We start from the raw sequence: 18652 nt of genomic DNA on the forward strand, positions 1-18652 counted from the left end.
ACCAATCTATATGATTTCTCCGGTGGTTACTTCCATTCAGAATAGCTGGATCAAATAATACAGATTTTTAATTTATTTTTTTTTTAAATACAGAACACATAAAAGGAGTCTCCTTCAGTAGGAAATGAATGGTAGACTCAGTTGTTGACGGAAAAGGCAAATAAGTACTTCTAGATTATATTAATGTGATCTTATGATAGTGGGAAAGTTTTCTTTTATGGCATTGACAGAGAGGCAATGATTTTAAGTAATGCAGGTTGATGTGAAGATGCTTTAAGATTAAATAAGTGCTATATAAAGGCCTGCCAGCCAGAATTCTAATGTGCTATGAGACATTCTGCATATTTAAGAGTATGCAAAATGTCTTGTACCACACTGGAATTCATTCTGACAAGGCTTTATATAGCCTTTATTTACCCTCATACTGCACTTTAAGAAAGAAGTGATAACACTGTGGCTCCTCGTTGAATGGGAGTAATGAAAGGTAATGCCAATTGCTCTGTTTCCTCCTCCAAAAAAAGAAAACAAAACCAAAAACCCCACAACACAAAAATAAAATAAAAGCAATCAAAAGTGGAAGCTTGTTTAATATTGCTCTACCATCATCCTGAAAGGCATAATAATTTGAGTTACACATCTGAACTGATTGGAGTTACAGAATCATATCTCCTTTTTGCATTTAACAATATATACAATATAAAATAAATACATTTACACAAATGGACATTGGTTGGAGCACACGGTATGATACACATCACAAAAATATACAGTTGATTGCTATACAGATGTGAAGCCCATCTACAGCTATAGACATGTTTGTTTTTATTCATTGTTCTCTTTCGGTTTTTAACTACTGGCTATTAATGCAACTCCTGGATTATTATAAGCAGTTTAATTCTTTTTGTCCTTTTGCGATCTTTGCACGATAAGACTGCCATAAAATGTTTTCCTAGGCAGGTAAACAGAGACGCTTAAATAATTAAAATACAATCACCAACACCCATTTTCTCTTCTATACGAAAAATAGCAGTTTTAATTTTTTATATCTTTTTTATGTTATCATTTAAATGCAAAATAGTGGAATAAATACAACAATCTGATCTGATTGAAACAAATGTGTAACTTCGGGGAGTCACACAATCATATTGCTTTAAATAAGAAAAAAATAATTAAAAAATGAAGCAAAAATAGAAATTAAATTGTTATGGCTAAAACATACACCCTTTGAAATTTTCCCAACACTTCACATTAAGTAAGTGGTATTGAAAGAACTCTTCTCCAGCAAGGTTTAAGATGAACAACATTATAAAGCCCATGCAGTTCTCTCAGCTATGTTTCAGGTAATGGTTTTACCCTCTTGAGATACTTGTTCTTTCGCAGCTCCAAACAAGTACGGAAAACAAAAACTAAACTTTGCACAGTGTGCCTTTCACACATCTCCATTTTCTGTGTCTGTTTGTATACTTCTAGTTGATTGGCTTTTGACCCTGAAGCCCAAGTTCTTTAATGTGATACAGCAAAACCAATATATTATATATTTATATATATATAGTGTACTTGAACAGTAGCAACTTAAACCCTGCACAAACTTTCTGGAAAATAAACTTTTTTTTTTTTGCACTCTTACATATATAAATAATCTTATAGAATCAGCACCTTTTTCCCAGGAGTTGTATTATTTTTTCTTTTTTTTTGACATTTTTCAAAAGGGATGTGCCAATTTCTGAACTCCTATCACAGCTATAAATTTCAAGTTATTGACCATCTGCATGAATAGCTAATGATGATTTACCTAGAATCACACTACAGTCACTTCTCTACTGAGAAAACACAATCTACAATATAGTCCCATATAGCTAATGATAGATAACACAGGTTGTTTTTCTTTCCTAGCACGAGGCCGATGGAGCATCAGCCCACTGTTATTTTGTTTAAAGCACACAACGTAGCAATAGTTTTGGAAACCTGTCCGCACCAAAAAAGTTTTTGCAACAACACAGAGCGAGTTAATAACAACATCTGAGAGATGATTGAATCAAAGCTATATTTACAGCATTTAAAAATTAGACTTATCTATAATCTTGAAATATTCAAAGTTTTATTTCTAAGCTATACATTGGTATTCTATAATAAACTGTTACAGAAATTATCCCTTGTTTTGAAAATATTATGATTTCAGTGTGTATCTGTTCATAACGAGTATTTGTTTGGAGTTTCGACCTCTTAATTATTACTAGGAAGAACCTTATTACCGGTAAGGAATAGAATATACTACTGTAATCTCCTGAGGAATTGTACATCCAATATTGTCTCTAATTCTACCCTGTGTCTATAAGCACACACCACAAGAATCCAAACACCACAAGAAGAACAAGACAACAGTCTTTGAATGCAACATAAAAATTCAGAAAAGCACAGCAAACATGAAACATTGAAAAGCTGAACTACATTTCTTTTGTTTGTTAGGATTACAATTTTAATTACATCTGTGTACATAGAATAAGGATGTTCACATAGTACAGGGAGCAGCTACTAACACTGGTACATTGGTATAGCATTTGATGGAGGTTACTGTTTATTGGTTATTTAGCGACTGTAGATTTCTGGGGGCATCTAATTGGTTTATACATTAGATTACACCTCGTAACAGTCTTGAAACTGACTGACTTTCATGCTGTGACAATACTGGTTGAAAAGCACGTATACTGGTTTAGCTACTTGTTAAAGATTGCCATTTACAAAGTAAAATCTAAATCAATAAGTAAGGTATAGAAGTGTTAAATTCTTCAATTTGGTCAGAAGTCTACTACTCTGATTTCTTAATTTTGCAAATGTCACCATTTGCCTCATTGCCTCTAAGCTACTATTGGTTCATAGGGGTTTTTTCTGCATGTAAGGTTATAATTTTGCAAACAGGCGGTATCTCGTTCATTTGCAACTGAAGCAGTTAGAAATCACGTAGCAACTATACCTCTGTACAGTCGCTGTCTCCTAACACCGTTACAGATTGGTATTTGACACGGAGTATTTCTATGTTAGACTACTCGGATATACTGTAGGTGTAATCTAATCCTTTGAGAGTCAGTGAACATTTAGTTATAAACTGGAGCTCATGTTAAGAAACTGGATGTTTTGGACCAGACTGGCACACAACATAAATTGCATCCGTGATAATATGCACCTTCCCTTCGACTATTGCTTTAGTAAGATAAATTCCCACATTAATAAATGGCTGAAAACTGGTAAAGCTGGTACAAAAAAATCTCCGTTAGTAAGAAGAAACAAAACATTTAAAAAAATTCTTCCTTCAGGATTCATTTGTCCTTCATTATTGTTCATCATTGTTCAAGCCAGCACAAAAATGCAGTATTTCTTTCTCTTTAGTATTGCATGAATGAATAAAGCTTAAACTATTCCCTGAAAAAGTTACATTGTAGCTAACCTAAGAAATATCTGGAAGACTTGAAAAAACAATTAAGGAATCAAATGGCTGTAACTGATCTAGATGGAAAATGCAATGATTAAGAAGCAGCCGATGCATCGTCGCTTAGTCGTCTAATTAAGAGACTGCTCCTATGAAATCTAATACTGCATTCAGTCAGTTCAACGTGTTGTACTGTACTGCTAGGTACGATGGTTCTCTCTTTGATTCCTTTGTCATTGGGGACATTATGGTTCATAATAAGTTCACTGGCATCCATATTATGGATTTCCATCCTTTGGCAGGCCTGGCTTCCATCTCTCTTCAATTAGAGACCTCTTTTAGAAAGTTCAGCAGCAAAGAAAAAAAGAGAAAAAGGGAAAAGGAAAGGAAAAAAGAGAAAGGAAAAAAGAGAGAAAAGGGAAAGAAAAAAACTGCATCGGAAAGACACAGAAGAAAAAGTTGAAAGCTGCTTCACAGTCTTGCTGCTAAATATCAGTGCAGTCATTTTTTTCCTTAATTAAACACTAAGTTTCTTTGCCATTATTATCTTGTTTATTTTCCCTTTTTTCTTTTTTTTTTTCCTTTTTTTTTTTTTTTAATTTTTTTGTTGTTTTTTTTTTAAAACGTGCATGATGGGGAAGCCCATGATGCTTTAGTCAGACCTTGGCCTCCAGCATTTCCAAAAAAAGTTTGTGCATCGGGACTTTGCCTTCCAGTTTGATGTTGTAGAAATGCTGAACAGCCTTGGTGGAGGTTTGCCTCAGAAGCGGGAGGGTCATCAACATCTTGCCTGCACGGCGCGGGTCTTCCATGTGCTGCCCGGCCTCATAATCCTGCAGAGCCTCATGTAAGACGTCCTGAAGTTTCTGCACTGCCTCAACATCCTCTATGTGCATCGAGTCTGCAAAACAAAGGAGTGACAGGAGGTTTCAGTTTGGTGTGCCAAAACTCCATTAATGCTATGGCTGCACAATGCTTTCACTGGTTCTGGCCATCCTCTTTCACAAAGAAGGAAGATAATTACCCACTAACCTATATATTGATCTTCAGGAACATATCTGGAACCACTGTGGAACTACAAATGTATAATTTACTCTGGTGTAGGTAATCCTTTTCCTCATCCTCCTCAAACAAGTACAATGGTCACACTTGCTACTCCATAAACCGCTCCGTGGCAGGGTGTTAGAACTAGATGATCTTAAGGTCCTTTCCAACCCAAACCATTCTATGATTCTTACAGTTATTGTTTTGAAGAAATGAGATTGCCAAAGGGCTGTATGAACTGAGCTCTAAAGTTTATCAGGGAAGCAAGAATGACTGCCCTACTACAGAAAAGCTCAGTAAAGTTCTGTGCCGCATTCCAAGGTGGTGAAGCTGGAAGCCTCGGTCAGTACCCACCGCTCAGAGATGCTAATCGTGGGATTATGACCACTGCACTGACACAAGGGAAACAAAGTTTCCCAATAGGTTTAGCAAATTTCTTCTGCCCCAGACACATTCACAGAGATGGGGCAACACTTAGTATGCTCCTGAACAGCTTTTGTTCTGTGAAGCTAACATCTCCTACAAGGTGTAATCCTGCTCTCCCACCCACTTAGAAGGTGATTTATCTTCTTGTTGTTGGGGTTTTGCATTTTTCATAAATCACTCAAAGCAAACAACTCACCCTGTACCTTCCCAGTATAGGTTAGATGTTTTGGTGGTCTAAGTATTGAGCGACAAGCCCAGGCACAACACACAATAAGAACTAAACTAAACTGCTACATGACCCAGAAAGATTAAAGCAAGGAAGTGTGAAATAAAAGGAAAAGATCTAACTGAAATAGCTGTAAAACCCTCAACGGCATAGATACAGAACGGGAAGATGTCCCTATGAACACGAAGTTACTGGACCATGCTGAGATGACTTTGGATGAGCAGCCCTAATTCTCTGATTTTTATGTAGCTATAAATGCAAAAAAAAAACCCGGATGTGGTCCAAAGTGAGGTGAATGTGAGTAAGGAAGCACAGTCAGAGGTGAATGAGGCCACTAACAGCCCCTATTGGCTTCCAAAACTTGAACGGTCGACAGTCTTACAGAGCCAATAAAACACCATCTGAAAATACAAACACTGCGAGGATGTACAAGTCCTAGGGACAGGCTACATTATGCAAGCCCCACTCAGGGTGAAACTGGGACATGGTGTTATCCTTGAAAACTCTAGTTAGTACAACTCTGCTCTGCACATTAATTTTTGCTTTTGGAATAAAGCTCCTGTTTCCAGAATAATGACTACAGAGTTGGATGGTGATGAACCCACTTCCATCATGATTTCCAAGCCCTGTATTAAGCAGTCTGATGCTCTGGATCATTATTTTGACAGAGCCTCATGTTTTAACCTGTTAATGATAACATTAAATTTCGCACGTGTTTCAAATACCTGAATTGCATAAAGAGAATTAAATTGTACCTAAGATTCATTCCCCAGAAGCCAACGTGCAACTATTTCCTCAGATAATTAGGCAAGATAATAAATAACTCTCTCTTTTCAAACACAAGCATGTAAACTAAACTGCGAACCAGTAAATAACAGGTTAACAAAAATATCCCAGCTTCTATTGTCAAAACAAATGTGCAAATTTAAAAGGAAAAAAAAAAGTTACAGCTCCTGCTCTAAAACAGACAATTATATACAAGTTTGGATCATTTAGCACGTTTTATTGATTCTGATGACAGTTTATCTGTTAATTACACATAATGGAGTCCTATGAGGATTTTACATGTTTAATAATTCTGACTCTTAGCAAATACATGCTCTTAGAAACATGTAGCTCAGATGTTCACTGCAGGGATGTGATACTACACATAAAAGCGCACTGTGCTGAAAGCAGAGGAATTCTGTATCCTACAAACATGTAATCGATACAAACGTGCTAACACACACATACAAACGTGACTGATGCCTTAAGCATAGTGTCCAGCCACTGGGCTTAATTTGGAATGCAAACCCCAAGCAAACTGTCGTCTTCACTCCCTGACTCTTTACCCAATCCTTGGATATTCACTGCTGTGCTTTGGAATACACCATGTGCTATTCCACTTAATGCTTCCATAAACCACACGCAACCTGTGCAGAAATTACATGTATTTTCCTCCTGTCCCCTGTTCCAGGGCCACATCTGCTGGGGAACCAAGCATTAAGTTGGTATTGCATTGTATCAGCTTAGCAAGTCAAAGACTGACTCTTCTGTGATTTTTTTTTGTTTTACACCATACTGCATAAAGAAACAGATCTTTCTGGAGAACCTGACTATAAATGTTTAGTTTTTATCTCAGTCTGATTCTTCCCAGAATCAGTATTTGTAACTGTGACTATGTCTGCATTTGACAACAGACGGATGGAGTCCACACTAATACAGTTTCTGCACAGAGATGAAACTTCCCCGAGATCTTTAGCTCTGCAGTTTGGATAGCAATTTGGCCTACAGCATTAGCAGTAACTATGCTCTATATAATTCTTACACAGAGACTGAGTGAGGAGGGGACAAGAAGAAGGGAAAACCCCCATTAAATGCAAGAATAGAAGGTGAATCAAAACCTGCCCTCGGATATAGCTATTACACTCCATGCTCTCAAACTATTCCACCGTGTGGAGAACATCTCGCAACAAGGGATTTTATCCTCTCCTTGCAAGGGTGACTGCATACCATCCCTCATGTAAATAGCACAATTGCTTACATGCAAAAATAACAGTAGTAAAGCATTTAATGTATTTGTTGCTGTCTTTGAAATCAATTTAGCACCGGGGAAGAACGTGACCAGCCAGCTCTCCACTGGCCTAATGCAAGCACTCTGCTGCCAAATAGTGGTTCATGGAGCAGTTTAGGAAGCTGTGCCTTAGGAAACAGATTCTGTCACAGAAAATGGGGTAAGAAAAAAACAGCAGAGAGGGGGGCACTTCCAAACAGTGATTAAGACTTCAAACTGTTCTTTTAAAATGGTGATTTATTCAAAAGATTTAAAAATTATTTAATCAAATTACTATGATAATTTAAGTTCTCATTTACAGAAAAGATTCAAACTCATTTCAGCTTTACCCATTCTAGGGTCTGCTACTGTTTAAATGCAAACTCACTCAATCTGTGCAATTTAATTAGACCTTCATTCAGCTTGCAGATTGTCCAGGAAAATACTAATCTCTACAAAGATCCTTCTTCAAGTTTTAGCCTTGCAGTCTGGAACTTCCACTTTATTCCCGATATTAAATGAATGTACACCTTAATCCCTCAGGCTTTAAGCCTTTGAAAATAAGGAAAATGGTTGAAAATGCTGAACTAGCTAAGGGGGAAAGAAGAGGAAAAATAAAAGAAAAGAGAAGTCTCCAGTAACTACAGACTGGCAGATGTAGACTTGAATTCAGAGCAGGTTAACTTGCTGCTGATAAACCCAATGCTCATTAGCAAGAGAGAGCGATGTCAACAAGAACCACTATAATTTTAGGATATGCAATGGGTTGTCTCTGTGACAACCCAGAGATAAAGAAATAATTCCACAAACAATATGAAATGGAATTATAAGTTAGCTACAAAGATTTAGAATGTTCTTCCTCTGCCAAGAAAACCCCTTTGCTTTGGTTGGTTGTTTTGTTTTAAACTAGCTTTGTAGACAGTCTGGATAATTTACAATTACATAAGTAATATCCAGAGGATAGCTATAGCCAGGTGTAACACACTTAAAAATCAGTGCCTATATAAACAATGAAATTAAACAGGGTAATTTGAAAAGGTTGCCATTTGAAAGCAAGCAGGATTTGATCATACATGCCCTGCAACAACAAAAATACCCTATGCTAGTGAAACTGCAGAGCTCAAGAAACATAAGACTTGTTGACACAACGCACTGCTGAGAACACGGGATTTCAGTCTAGCAGGGCAGAAGTTGTTACTGATCAGCGCTGCAATGGGAGATAGTGAGATGCACAAATGAGGACATCAACTCATTGAGCTATGCTTGGAGAATATCCTTGCAAATGCTTTCTTTCACCATCACAGAATGGGAAAATAGAATTGTACCTCTTCTGATCAGCTGACTGTGAAGAAATGGGAGAAAACTCAAGTTCTCATCCAAGAAAAAACACAAGGTGCAGACAAAAATTCAGTCTACCTCATTTAAAATTCAAGCTTCATCTCAAATGCAGCAAACAAACATCCAGCCAACCAGGAATCATTTAGAACACACCACAGAGGGCGACAACTAGCTAAAGGTTGGAAAACACCTGAACTGAGGGTGAGGAGACCTCTCAAATTACTGCTTTGAGGAAAGTTTAAGCCTTGTATGTGTGTATTTTGTATATAACACTACTAAGAAGTAGTAAACACCTAGGGGTCTCGAAGCATTTCTTCATGTCAGAAAATTCGGGCAGCATAAAGGAAGAAATTATTATAGTGAATTAAGCAGCAGGGAGTATGCAGCAGCGAACATTAAGATGCTGATAAAGCACATCAGAGAGGCAAATACCAACAAGTACTTGAAAGACTGCAATTGCTGTGATGTGACTCTTTGTAGCTGAGCAGCTCACAAACCCAAACCAAATAAATCAGTTTAGGAAGTTGTAGGATCCTGGAAGAACTGGATAGGATGAAGAATGAGAACAGCAGGCAAAATGCTTTTTGCTTTACATAAGGACAACAAAATCTAAATCTGGATTATGTCCCAGACAAGAGGAATGTAGTATCTAGATTGTGTTGCCAATCCAAAAATCCCATAAAAAACACTGCAGTGTTTACTGATGGGTGAACTGTTCCCAGAATTACAGAACCTCTTCCTCTACTGCCCAAAATGTAAGCCATATTTACACAGGGAAACTTGCACTTTTCAAAGTGCTTGCCCACATTTGTTTCTGTATCACTTTTATGGGAAACAGAACATTTTAAGCATATTGCTCAAGATAGAATCAACCCATGGAAATTGTTGCTAGTAAATCAAACACGGCTTTTGGTTCCCTCACCCAGCAAGAATTCCCAGCCTTTTCCAATTTACAATTCAAATTGCCCCAGATACTTACTTTGGTCTACCCTGTGTAGGGTCAGCAAATATACTTAACTCTGACCATCCTTTTACCTGTCTTTCCTGCACAGAACTGTTTGCTAGGGTGTGCATGGTTAGGCTAAGAGACAAGCACATAGATAAACAGAGTATTTTGCCTTGCAGAAGAGTATGGCAAAATGGTCTGACATCTGGATTATTCTATTAAAAACTTCAATAGGGATATATATTGGAAATTAAAGAGGAATAAATCAAGAATTCCTTGTCCATAGGAATTATAGGCAGTGGAAACAAAAAAAGTAAAGCAGACTTCTAGGATTTTAGTGAAGAAGGTTTTAGTCTGGATTGTACTCATTTGGTCTACTTTTAGGAAGAGACATGAGAACTGAAGCCTCAAAACAGTTTTTAAAACACAGCAGGAAATGAAGCTGTAGTAAGACAAGAAATTACTTCACAGAACACACCTATTTATTGCAGGGGTGAACTGAATTAGCAGTGATCTAAAATCACAGGCATAAGGTAAGTTAAAATGTAGTAAACTACTTTTTTTTTTTTTGTTATCCCTTACTTTCCACTAGGACTAGGCAATGAGGTCAATAAATTAAAGACTATTTCTGCAATGCAGAACAAACTGCATATTATGAACTGGTCTGAGTACCTACTCAATAAGGCTACTATAACTCTAGAAAAGGGGAATTTGAATGACAGAGTTGGGGGTATGATACCAGCTAAAAAAGATGTATTAATGCTTCAAAATCCATTTTAGCCACTACAAGATATAAGTACTTGCCATAATCACCACCGAGAGACAGTAGTCTAGCGCGGTGAAAAGTGGGATGAGTAACAGTGAGTTAAGAGTTAATTGTGGATGCCATCTATTTGATTACTTGAAAATGGAGTATGAGGAAGAAATTGTGTTCAAGCTACACAAAATCTCTGACTACAGTAGCAACTTCCTTTTTAAAGAATTAGTTTCTATGCTGTACCACTCTACAAATTACACGAAAGAGTTAACAGATCTTGCTATTTAAATTTGGCAAAATCAACACTGGTAACACACAGGTATATCTATATTTTGTATCATGATAGGTATGTTTTAATCATGAATTCTAACACTGACAAGAAGACTGAATAAAACAAAATGAAAAAAATGACATTATTAGAAATACAGTGTGTTGTGACATAAGGCACAGTCTATTCTGGGAATAAAAATGATGTCCTGTGGAGTGATTTAGAGAGTTCTACCAATTAATTTTTATTATGATAACATTGTTTAATGGTGATAGCTTAGTGCTCTGAGTATACTCTTTTGGTGGCTGGAAAGCTAAATATGTTGTCAGAAAGAACAAATACTTCTACTGTAGTTACAGGACAAGGGGTAACGGGTTAAAACTTAAACAGAGGAAGTTTAGATTGGATATAAGGAGGAAGTTCTTTCCTGTTAGGGTGGTGAGGCACTGGAATGGGTTGCCCAGGGAGGTTGTGAATGCTCCATCCCTGGTGGTGTTCAAGTCCAGGTTGGACAGAGCCTTGGGTAACATGGTTTAGTGTGAGGTGTCCCTGCCCATGGCAGGGGGGTTGGAACTGGATGATCTTAAGCTCCTTTCTAACCCTAACTATTCTGTGATTCTATTCTATGATTCTATGATTCTACCAGGATAGAAGATCATGTAACTTTACAGGCATCACTGTTGATCTGCACTTTATTATACTGAAATGCACAAGATACTTCTTAGTTCTCACTCCTTCAGTACCGAAAGGGTGCTGGGTTAGAGATCAGAAACTGTGATGGTGAGCACAGATCCTTTTCTCCTCCTGGAGGTACAGGCGAGACGGCTAGTATTAGCGTTTCAGATCAAATTTTCAGCAGTGCACAGGGTTAGAGTTTTAAGCGCCTAGCATCCACATTTGGGTCAGATTTTGCAAGATGCCTATTAGGCAGATGCACACGGATCAGATTTTCAAATGTGCTAATGCCTTTTGGCACCTTAGTTTCTTATGTTAGGTCTTAGATGGGAACCCAGCTTCTCTTAAAAATCTGAGTTGTGACTCCTAAGCTCTTCTGCAACATTGGGCCTGAAGGCACAATTTAGTCCTTACTGATTAGGCAATTTCAAAAAACTGCTCACCTGCAACTCCCTGTTTAGTATTAACTAATCTATCTAGGAAAGCATTTTCTAATACAAAAGAGACAAGCAGGTCATCTTTTCTGAGTTGGAGCGTTCCCATGTGCGTGTGTGCACTGGTGTAAGCTTCACACCTGTTTTGTAAGTATCTCCCCTTCCCTTACACACGAGGAAGTAATTGGTACATGCATGTTAATGGAAACCATTCAAAGTTGATTTTCTGCGTGGGTAAACAAAGTGCTCATCAGTGCCAGCTTGCCTGAAGCTGCGGCTTCAAGGTGCCTACCTGCTTCTGTGTAGAGAAGGTAGAGAAAGAAGGAAAGAACTTGTAATACTGAGAGGATAAGGGCAATGCCCTACAGACAGGGACTTCTCTGGAGTAAGGCTGTACTAATTACTATCGAATCAATGCAGATGTTTAAAACTAACCTAATATTAAGCACTGCATAGTAAATGTAACTGTTGAAATCAGACCCGTATAGACTTTACCGTACACAGGACTGAAATGTCTATGCAGTTCAGTATTGTGCACGTGTATTTACACTTTTCAGGTGCTATATGCGCTCCACTCAAAATCTACAAGGTTGATGCACCTTGCGTTTCTGGACATTGATAGAAGTAGCATGGCACTGGCCAACCCTGGAAAGGGAATATTTCATAACAGCTGTCAGAGAATCACCCTAGAAAACAGCTCTTCCTCCACACCTATTAGACACCAAATGGCAGGATCATGTCAGACTGAGTGCTGCACAAGTAGATAGGCCTAAAGAAAAGTTAGCAGTTGGGGGGGTTTAATGCACACGATAGTGAGATTTGTTGACCAAAACAAAAGTTTGAGGTATTTATCCAAACAAAATATAATCAATATGAAGGCAATCTACAATTTCTTTTTTCCTGCTTCTATATGCTAGCTGGGAAAGTACTATGACACCGTATCATAAATCACTAACACAGATACAGAGCTATAAACCCATCTTTTTCTACTGTTTAGAGTAGAGTCAACCTGGGAACCTTTCTAGGCAGTGAGGATATGGCAGAAATGTCTGAAACACTGAAGATGTCTTACTATACTGCATCCATCCTCTCTACAGCTATAAAAAGGAGAATATATTTTAAACTAGAAAAATAAATAGTGGAAGTTTTGAAAGAAAGCAGATGTAGCAACTGAAGATATTAAAATGTGGATTAAAATGCCATTATATAATGGCATTTTATTTTTTTTATATAGCTGTATTTACATTAACCAAGTTCATAGTTATGTCAAAATAAGCTATTTCTGTTTTTTTTCCATTAAAAAAAGACAAAAACTCTAATCTTCTTTGATCTCAATGTTACTTTCATTTTAGTGGCATTTGTAAATTAAACCACTAGGGTTCTGCTATTCATTGATGGGCTGTAATTCTGCAGGTGCTATTTTACACCTACAGATTAGCGCAGCTACAGCTGATAGAATTTTGGTACCTGCCTCATATACAACCTGAAGTTGAAATGTTGAACGTCAGCAGTGAAAACATTCTGCTGAAAGGAAATTCAAATGGCTGGGCTGCTTTTGAACTGCCCCTTGCAATGGTTTCACTTAAAAACAGCAATTTTCTTTATTTTAAGATGAGGGAAGGAAATGTTTTCATTTAAATGTGCCCTGAATTTTAGTGTGCTGAATTGTATTTATCTCTGACAGCATCCTGGTTGTAATTCCCAGTGAAGTTAATGAAGCTAGATGATTTTGATACACTCCGTGCACAATGTATGACTAAACTTTTCCTGGCAGCAGTATCTTTTATTGTTACTTAAACAGTGAACATCTCTTTTCCTTGTGGGGTGGATCGAGTGGTATTTAACACCGTATCTCTATATTCTAGCCCGTTGTCCTTTTTATCAAGTGAACTATAGAAATATTTCTAATTCAATCTTTGAATTACACAGCCAAAATAAATAAAAACTCATAATTCCAAATAACTTTCTTTTTCTGTTCATTAAGCATGACCAGTTCTGCAAAAAAATCCTTGTGGCTGCAAAACATCCTCAAGCGTCTATTTTACAATGGCCAAAAATGATAAATAAATCTTCAATTAAGAATAATTTTGATCTTTGAGGCATTTCAGCACTTAGTTTATTCTGGAAATAAGTTAATATTCTAAAACTAGGGGCAGAGTTAGTGAGGTGGAGAATATTTGACAAAGAAACTAATAAGCATTTTGGCTTTGCATGTTTCCAAATGATATTTCCAATTAAAAATGCTAAATCGCCTTACAAAGATGACTAGGAAAGTACAACTTCATTGTTGAAAACAATTTCCCTCCTATCAATCTGAGGATCCAGGCATCGATATTGTAGATGAACTGTTAATTACAAAATCAATTAAAAAATTATTTCTAAAAACAGTCACACGTCCTGGCTCTCAAGAGGGCAATTTGGGCAGAAGGTCTCATCTCACTCGGACCGCGCCAAATCACAAGTCGTCATCCACAAGTAAGCAAAAGCAATCTGGTTTTTCATTTTTCAGCGCGGCTGAGCCCAGCCTGAGATTGATCGTCACATATGGCCCCAGAAAACAAACTGTCAATACCTTGAATGCTGCAGAATTTGAACAAATAGCCATCCGCCCATTCAAGCCACTCATTGCATCCCATTTAACAGATTTTATTGACAGTTTCCTTCTTGTAATTAAAGGGAAAACTACTGGCCAGCAACCAAGATAAAGTTCAAAGATAGGGTCAAAACAAAAGCAGATGGAGGGGCACGGTGTGACTGTCAATGGAACATAGCATCAGAGCATGTTATTGACACACAGGTATCTAATGATCGGCATGTCATTAAAGAGGGATCTATCGTGAACTTTATGCAAATTCTAAAAGGGACTTAAGACCATAACAAAGCATTAAGGAGACACAAAAGGAAAAACAACAAAGCACCAACGATTTTTTAGGTATCTGACAGTATTCCCTGCTTCAGCACTTTTAAATTCAAATGTAGGGAAAAAAAGACTTTTTCTGAAATTTTTAACCCTCACCACACAGGTAATGATTTTTTGCAGAAGCATTCTCATGAATGTGGAGGTAAGGTGTGGTCCTTGTGAGATTAAAGAATTTCCTCCCTTCTCCCATACCCTGAATTCACCCTATCAGATAGATCAGTAGCTGCCTTCAAAGAGAACGTATACAGCATATATTCATGTCTCCTTTCTGTTTGCTTTAATTGCAATGATTAGACTTGTCTGGATTATGGAGTGGATATAGGAGAACACATCTATATTAATTTGAGGGATCTTTGCCTGTAAAATACTCTCCAAATCATACAGTGCAATATTCTCCACTCCCTTAGGAAAGTATTTCACAATTAGAAACAGAAAGTTCTTACTTTGAAGTGCTGCATTTGTCGCCTTTTAGACTACGGTCTGATTAGCAATTTCTTATTCTAACCCCATGTTTAAAAAACAAGCATGCAGAAAATATTATGAAGAAAAGTGACATAATAAAATTGTAGCAACCATCATGCCACTCTGCCAACCTGAATTAGCAAGTGCTATAGCTTTGAGGGTGACAAACTCTTCTTTCTCCAGCTTCATGCTCTTGTATTTCTTCACCAGCTGCAGTATGGCATTGTTAAGGTCAAGAAGGCCTGCCAATTTGGACTGGTCTTCATCCATAATATAATCTTCAGCATATACAAGCTCATCCTCGAAAGAAAGTGACCGGTATACAACACCAAGAATCAAAATCTCCATCCAAGCACTCTGCAGAAGGCTCATCTGGTCAGCTAGAGACAAAGTGGAGAATCCTGAATAGGAAGAAAAGAAAAACAGGAAAAATATTCAGCACATTTAGATTTGTCAGAAATCTGCTCCTCTTTTTGATTTATTTTTATTTACAATGTTATAAAACATGATTTTGTACTTCTCCTCCCCATCCTACTCCAAGAAAGTAAAATCAATATAAAAGCAAACTTTTTCTAATCAACACACAAAGTTATAAACAAGCTGGAATTTGCAGGCTCTTTCTGTAAGAATCATATTAACTTGTGGAGTCTTGCAGTGACACTGTGATTTGTATGATGTCTTCTTTGTTCTGAAATACTCATGCTTACTTCTAAAACCTGAGGTGGTGCATCTGATGGCTTTTGTTCATCCTTACCATAATATGCAAGAAAGATAATTTAGGAGGAAAAAAAAAAAAACACCAAAACCAAAAAACCAACACTTTTTTAAAATGGAAGATTTGGTGTTTTAAGAGAATTAAGGTGATTATCACAAAGAGGAAAACTCTCTTTGAACTTTAGCCTCAGGGAAAAGAGAAGTAACACCCACCCTTTTCAGAAAAGATGCTAATTACTTCTGTAGTGGCTCCTGCCTCTCCTAGGCTAGTTGGAATAACAGGGTGGCATATTAAAGTGCCAACTGAACAGCAGTCACACCATCCTTTTTCTGAGGGCAACCAAAACTTGAATAAATGCCTCTTAATGAATTTAACTCCTGCTTTTTTTCTCTTTTTTCTTCCCGCTGTCTCTCCTAATAGGATCACTAAGGGCAAACATCTTTACTGTCTTACCTTTTCAGACCCTTGTTTACAGAACCTGTTAATTTATTATATCAAACTGCTAATATCCCAATCACATTAGGAGCTACAAAACAGTATGGGAGAGGAAGTGATTTTCCCGGACTGCTGGTGAAATGCAGTAGTTTGCCAGTTGGCACCATCATCCACAAGTACTTAATAAAATCATCAAAGGGGATTAGTCAAGCTTTTCTTAAAGGGTCTTAAGACATGTCTGAGGCTTTCATTTAGTTGTTTATGGAGCTGCTTACATGTCCTTTGACAGGGTTCCTGCTGTAAGAACATTCTTTTTGGCGTTCAATTACACTTAAATGTATTTTTCTGTTTTGAAAGCTGAGAGTTGCAGTCAAGCAGGAATATATCATAAACCAGCAGATCTGCAAGGCATCAACTCCAAACAAGATTTTCTCTATAAGCACTAAGCAGCAAAACTAATACAATAAAAAAGAAAACCCCACATCCAAACCACCAGGCATCCATAAAAAATGAAACATAAAACTGGCTGCATGCTCTCTCATTTTTCTCTCCCCTCCTTATTTGTTTTCATTTTCTCTTACTGTCTTTTGAGTCTTGCGATAGAACTGTAGCTCTCTGCCTTAAAAAAAAACAACCAACAACCCACAAACCCTAACAAAAACTGAGCCAACAACAGGAAAGCCTTGAAGAGGTGACAATGGGAAATAACACATCTGCGATTAAAATAAATAAGAGGGAAATGGCAAAGAAATAATCATTTGAAAGGTTATAGGGAGGAATTCATGATTTCAATTAGCTTCAACATTTCTGTTGTGTCTTTCAAGAACCAGTTTTTCTGCGGTAGCAGATGGACAGGGAATGTAGCCTGCAGCACCGTCCTGTGACAGCCCCATTCTCCCTCCCAGACACTGCTGTTAGTAAATAGATTTACACATTCTCCAATCTCCACACATCTTTCTGCCGAATAATTAAAAGCAGGATGATTAGTTTATTGAGTGGAAGGAGGAACTTTTTTATTGAGGTCCATCCACGATTTTATCAGGGCCAGCACTTTTACGGTTGTCATGAGGGTGCAGGCATCCAATTTTTCTTATCTGCCTGATTAATACAAACGCTGTTTCAGGACGCATTAATTAACAGATACAAATCTACGTTCTCATGGAAGGATCAATACAGAGAAGAAAAGAGGCATCAATGTGAATTTAGTGCTGATGATGGAGAAGGCACTCTATTGACATTTACGTGCATAGAAACTTTAAAGTTGCAGTGGAGCCCTTTTGTCCCTGTGATTTACAAATTAACAATTTTTCAGGTATAACAATGTTTCACACACTTCTGAGGAGTTTAATTAAGCAAAAGGCAATAAAATCAGTTTGATTAAGAAAAAGTTTAGCCTGCAATTTCCCTCTACTCTTATTCTTTTCCCTGAAAACTCCCAACTTCTTTATCTATTTTAATACAGGGTTGTTGTTTTGCTTTTTATTTTAATAAATAATGCTGGTTTTCAATAGCACTTATTGTGAGCCACAGTCAAAGGAAATTACATATGTCCTGAGAGGGGACAAATGGGAGGTTGCCTATAATTTATGGCACTGCACTCTTGAATAATCTGCATTCTGGTGCAGTAAATATACTAATTGTTTTTATAAGACACGTAAGAAAATCAGAAGGATATTTTTTGCGTTGCAGAAAAGCTTGCAAATATAAACCGCACTGTTCTGCTGTCCAATAATAAATCAAATAAACATGATTATTCTCTTCCTCATCAAAGTAACTTTCCCTTGAAAGCCTGCTCAGTGAAAGCATGTTTTAAGTTTTAAAGGTATCCCTCATGGGTATTAAAATTGCATAAAGCTGTAATTAATCTGTTTCTGTTTTGATTTTTCAGAAAATGCAAAAGCATTCAGCATGTCTCTTGTATCACACCAATGCCTTTCTAATAGCTGTTCAGCAAACGACAGTTAAAAGAATAAATTACAGAGGCATACATATTTACATATAGAGATTTATTTTTAATTGTTTGGGGCAGGTTATACTTACTTCATGCCAAACTGGGCTCTGATTCTGAAAGCTTTTGTTATATGAATCCCTTAGATCAACCTTGCTCTGTGTCAAGTGCACATCTGCTATTTTAAAATGCAACTTTTTTTAAAGAAGTCTCCAAATCCGATGAAATACAGTTCCAGCTTTCTGGATGGGTGTTAGCCTCCCCAGTCTCAGCTGTAAGTTCATTCCAAACTGCCTCAAGATGATGCGTGATGGTGTGGTTTTGAACTTCATGGTGCATTGTGTGGGTCCTTAAGAGTCTTGCAGGTCATTGTTTTAAATGTAGAACTGCAAAATGGCTTTTTAAATAAATACAATGTTGTGCACCTTTTCCCCCTTTAGCATGTACCATATTGGTGACAACTTTGATGTCCTTCCATCTCCCTCCCCAAGTCAATGCCATTTAACATATCTCAGGCATTTGCTAGCAGGATGACTGTGTACCTTGACCTGCAGTTAAATAGCATGTTTATCTGCGATGCGGCATGCTCCTAATAAACCAGA

General features: G+C 37.3%; 1 protein-coding gene across 25 annotated transcripts in view; it reads right to left on the bottom strand.

The window, feature by feature from the left end:
* Nucleotides 1-553: 553 nt before the first annotated feature.
* Nucleotides 554-18652, bottom strand: part of ESRRG (estrogen related receptor gamma) — a 401788-nt gene continuing 383689 nt past the window's right edge. For all 25 annotated transcript variants that reach the window (XM_061475106.1, XM_061475098.1, XM_061475113.1 and 22 more), the window contains 2 exons: nucleotides 15084-15353; nucleotides 554-4325 (listed from right to left, as the gene is read on the bottom strand). In XM_061475106.1, coding sequence (XP_061331090.1) covers nucleotides 4081-4325; nucleotides 15084-15353 — 515 coding nt within the window. In that variant the 3' untranslated portion in view covers nucleotides 554-4080. The remainder of the gene's footprint in view (nucleotides 4326-15083; nucleotides 15354-18652) is intronic.

The sequence above is a fragment of the Pezoporus flaviventris genome, unplaced genomic scaffold (genome assembly GCF_033815535.1).
Source record: "Pezoporus flaviventris isolate CSIRO_AGI_PZ_B2104156 unplaced genomic scaffold, CSIRO_AGI_Pfla_v1 ptg000083l, whole genome shotgun sequence".
NCBI classification, from domain to species: Eukaryota; Metazoa; Chordata; class Aves; order Psittaciformes; family Psittacidae; genus Pezoporus; species Pezoporus flaviventris.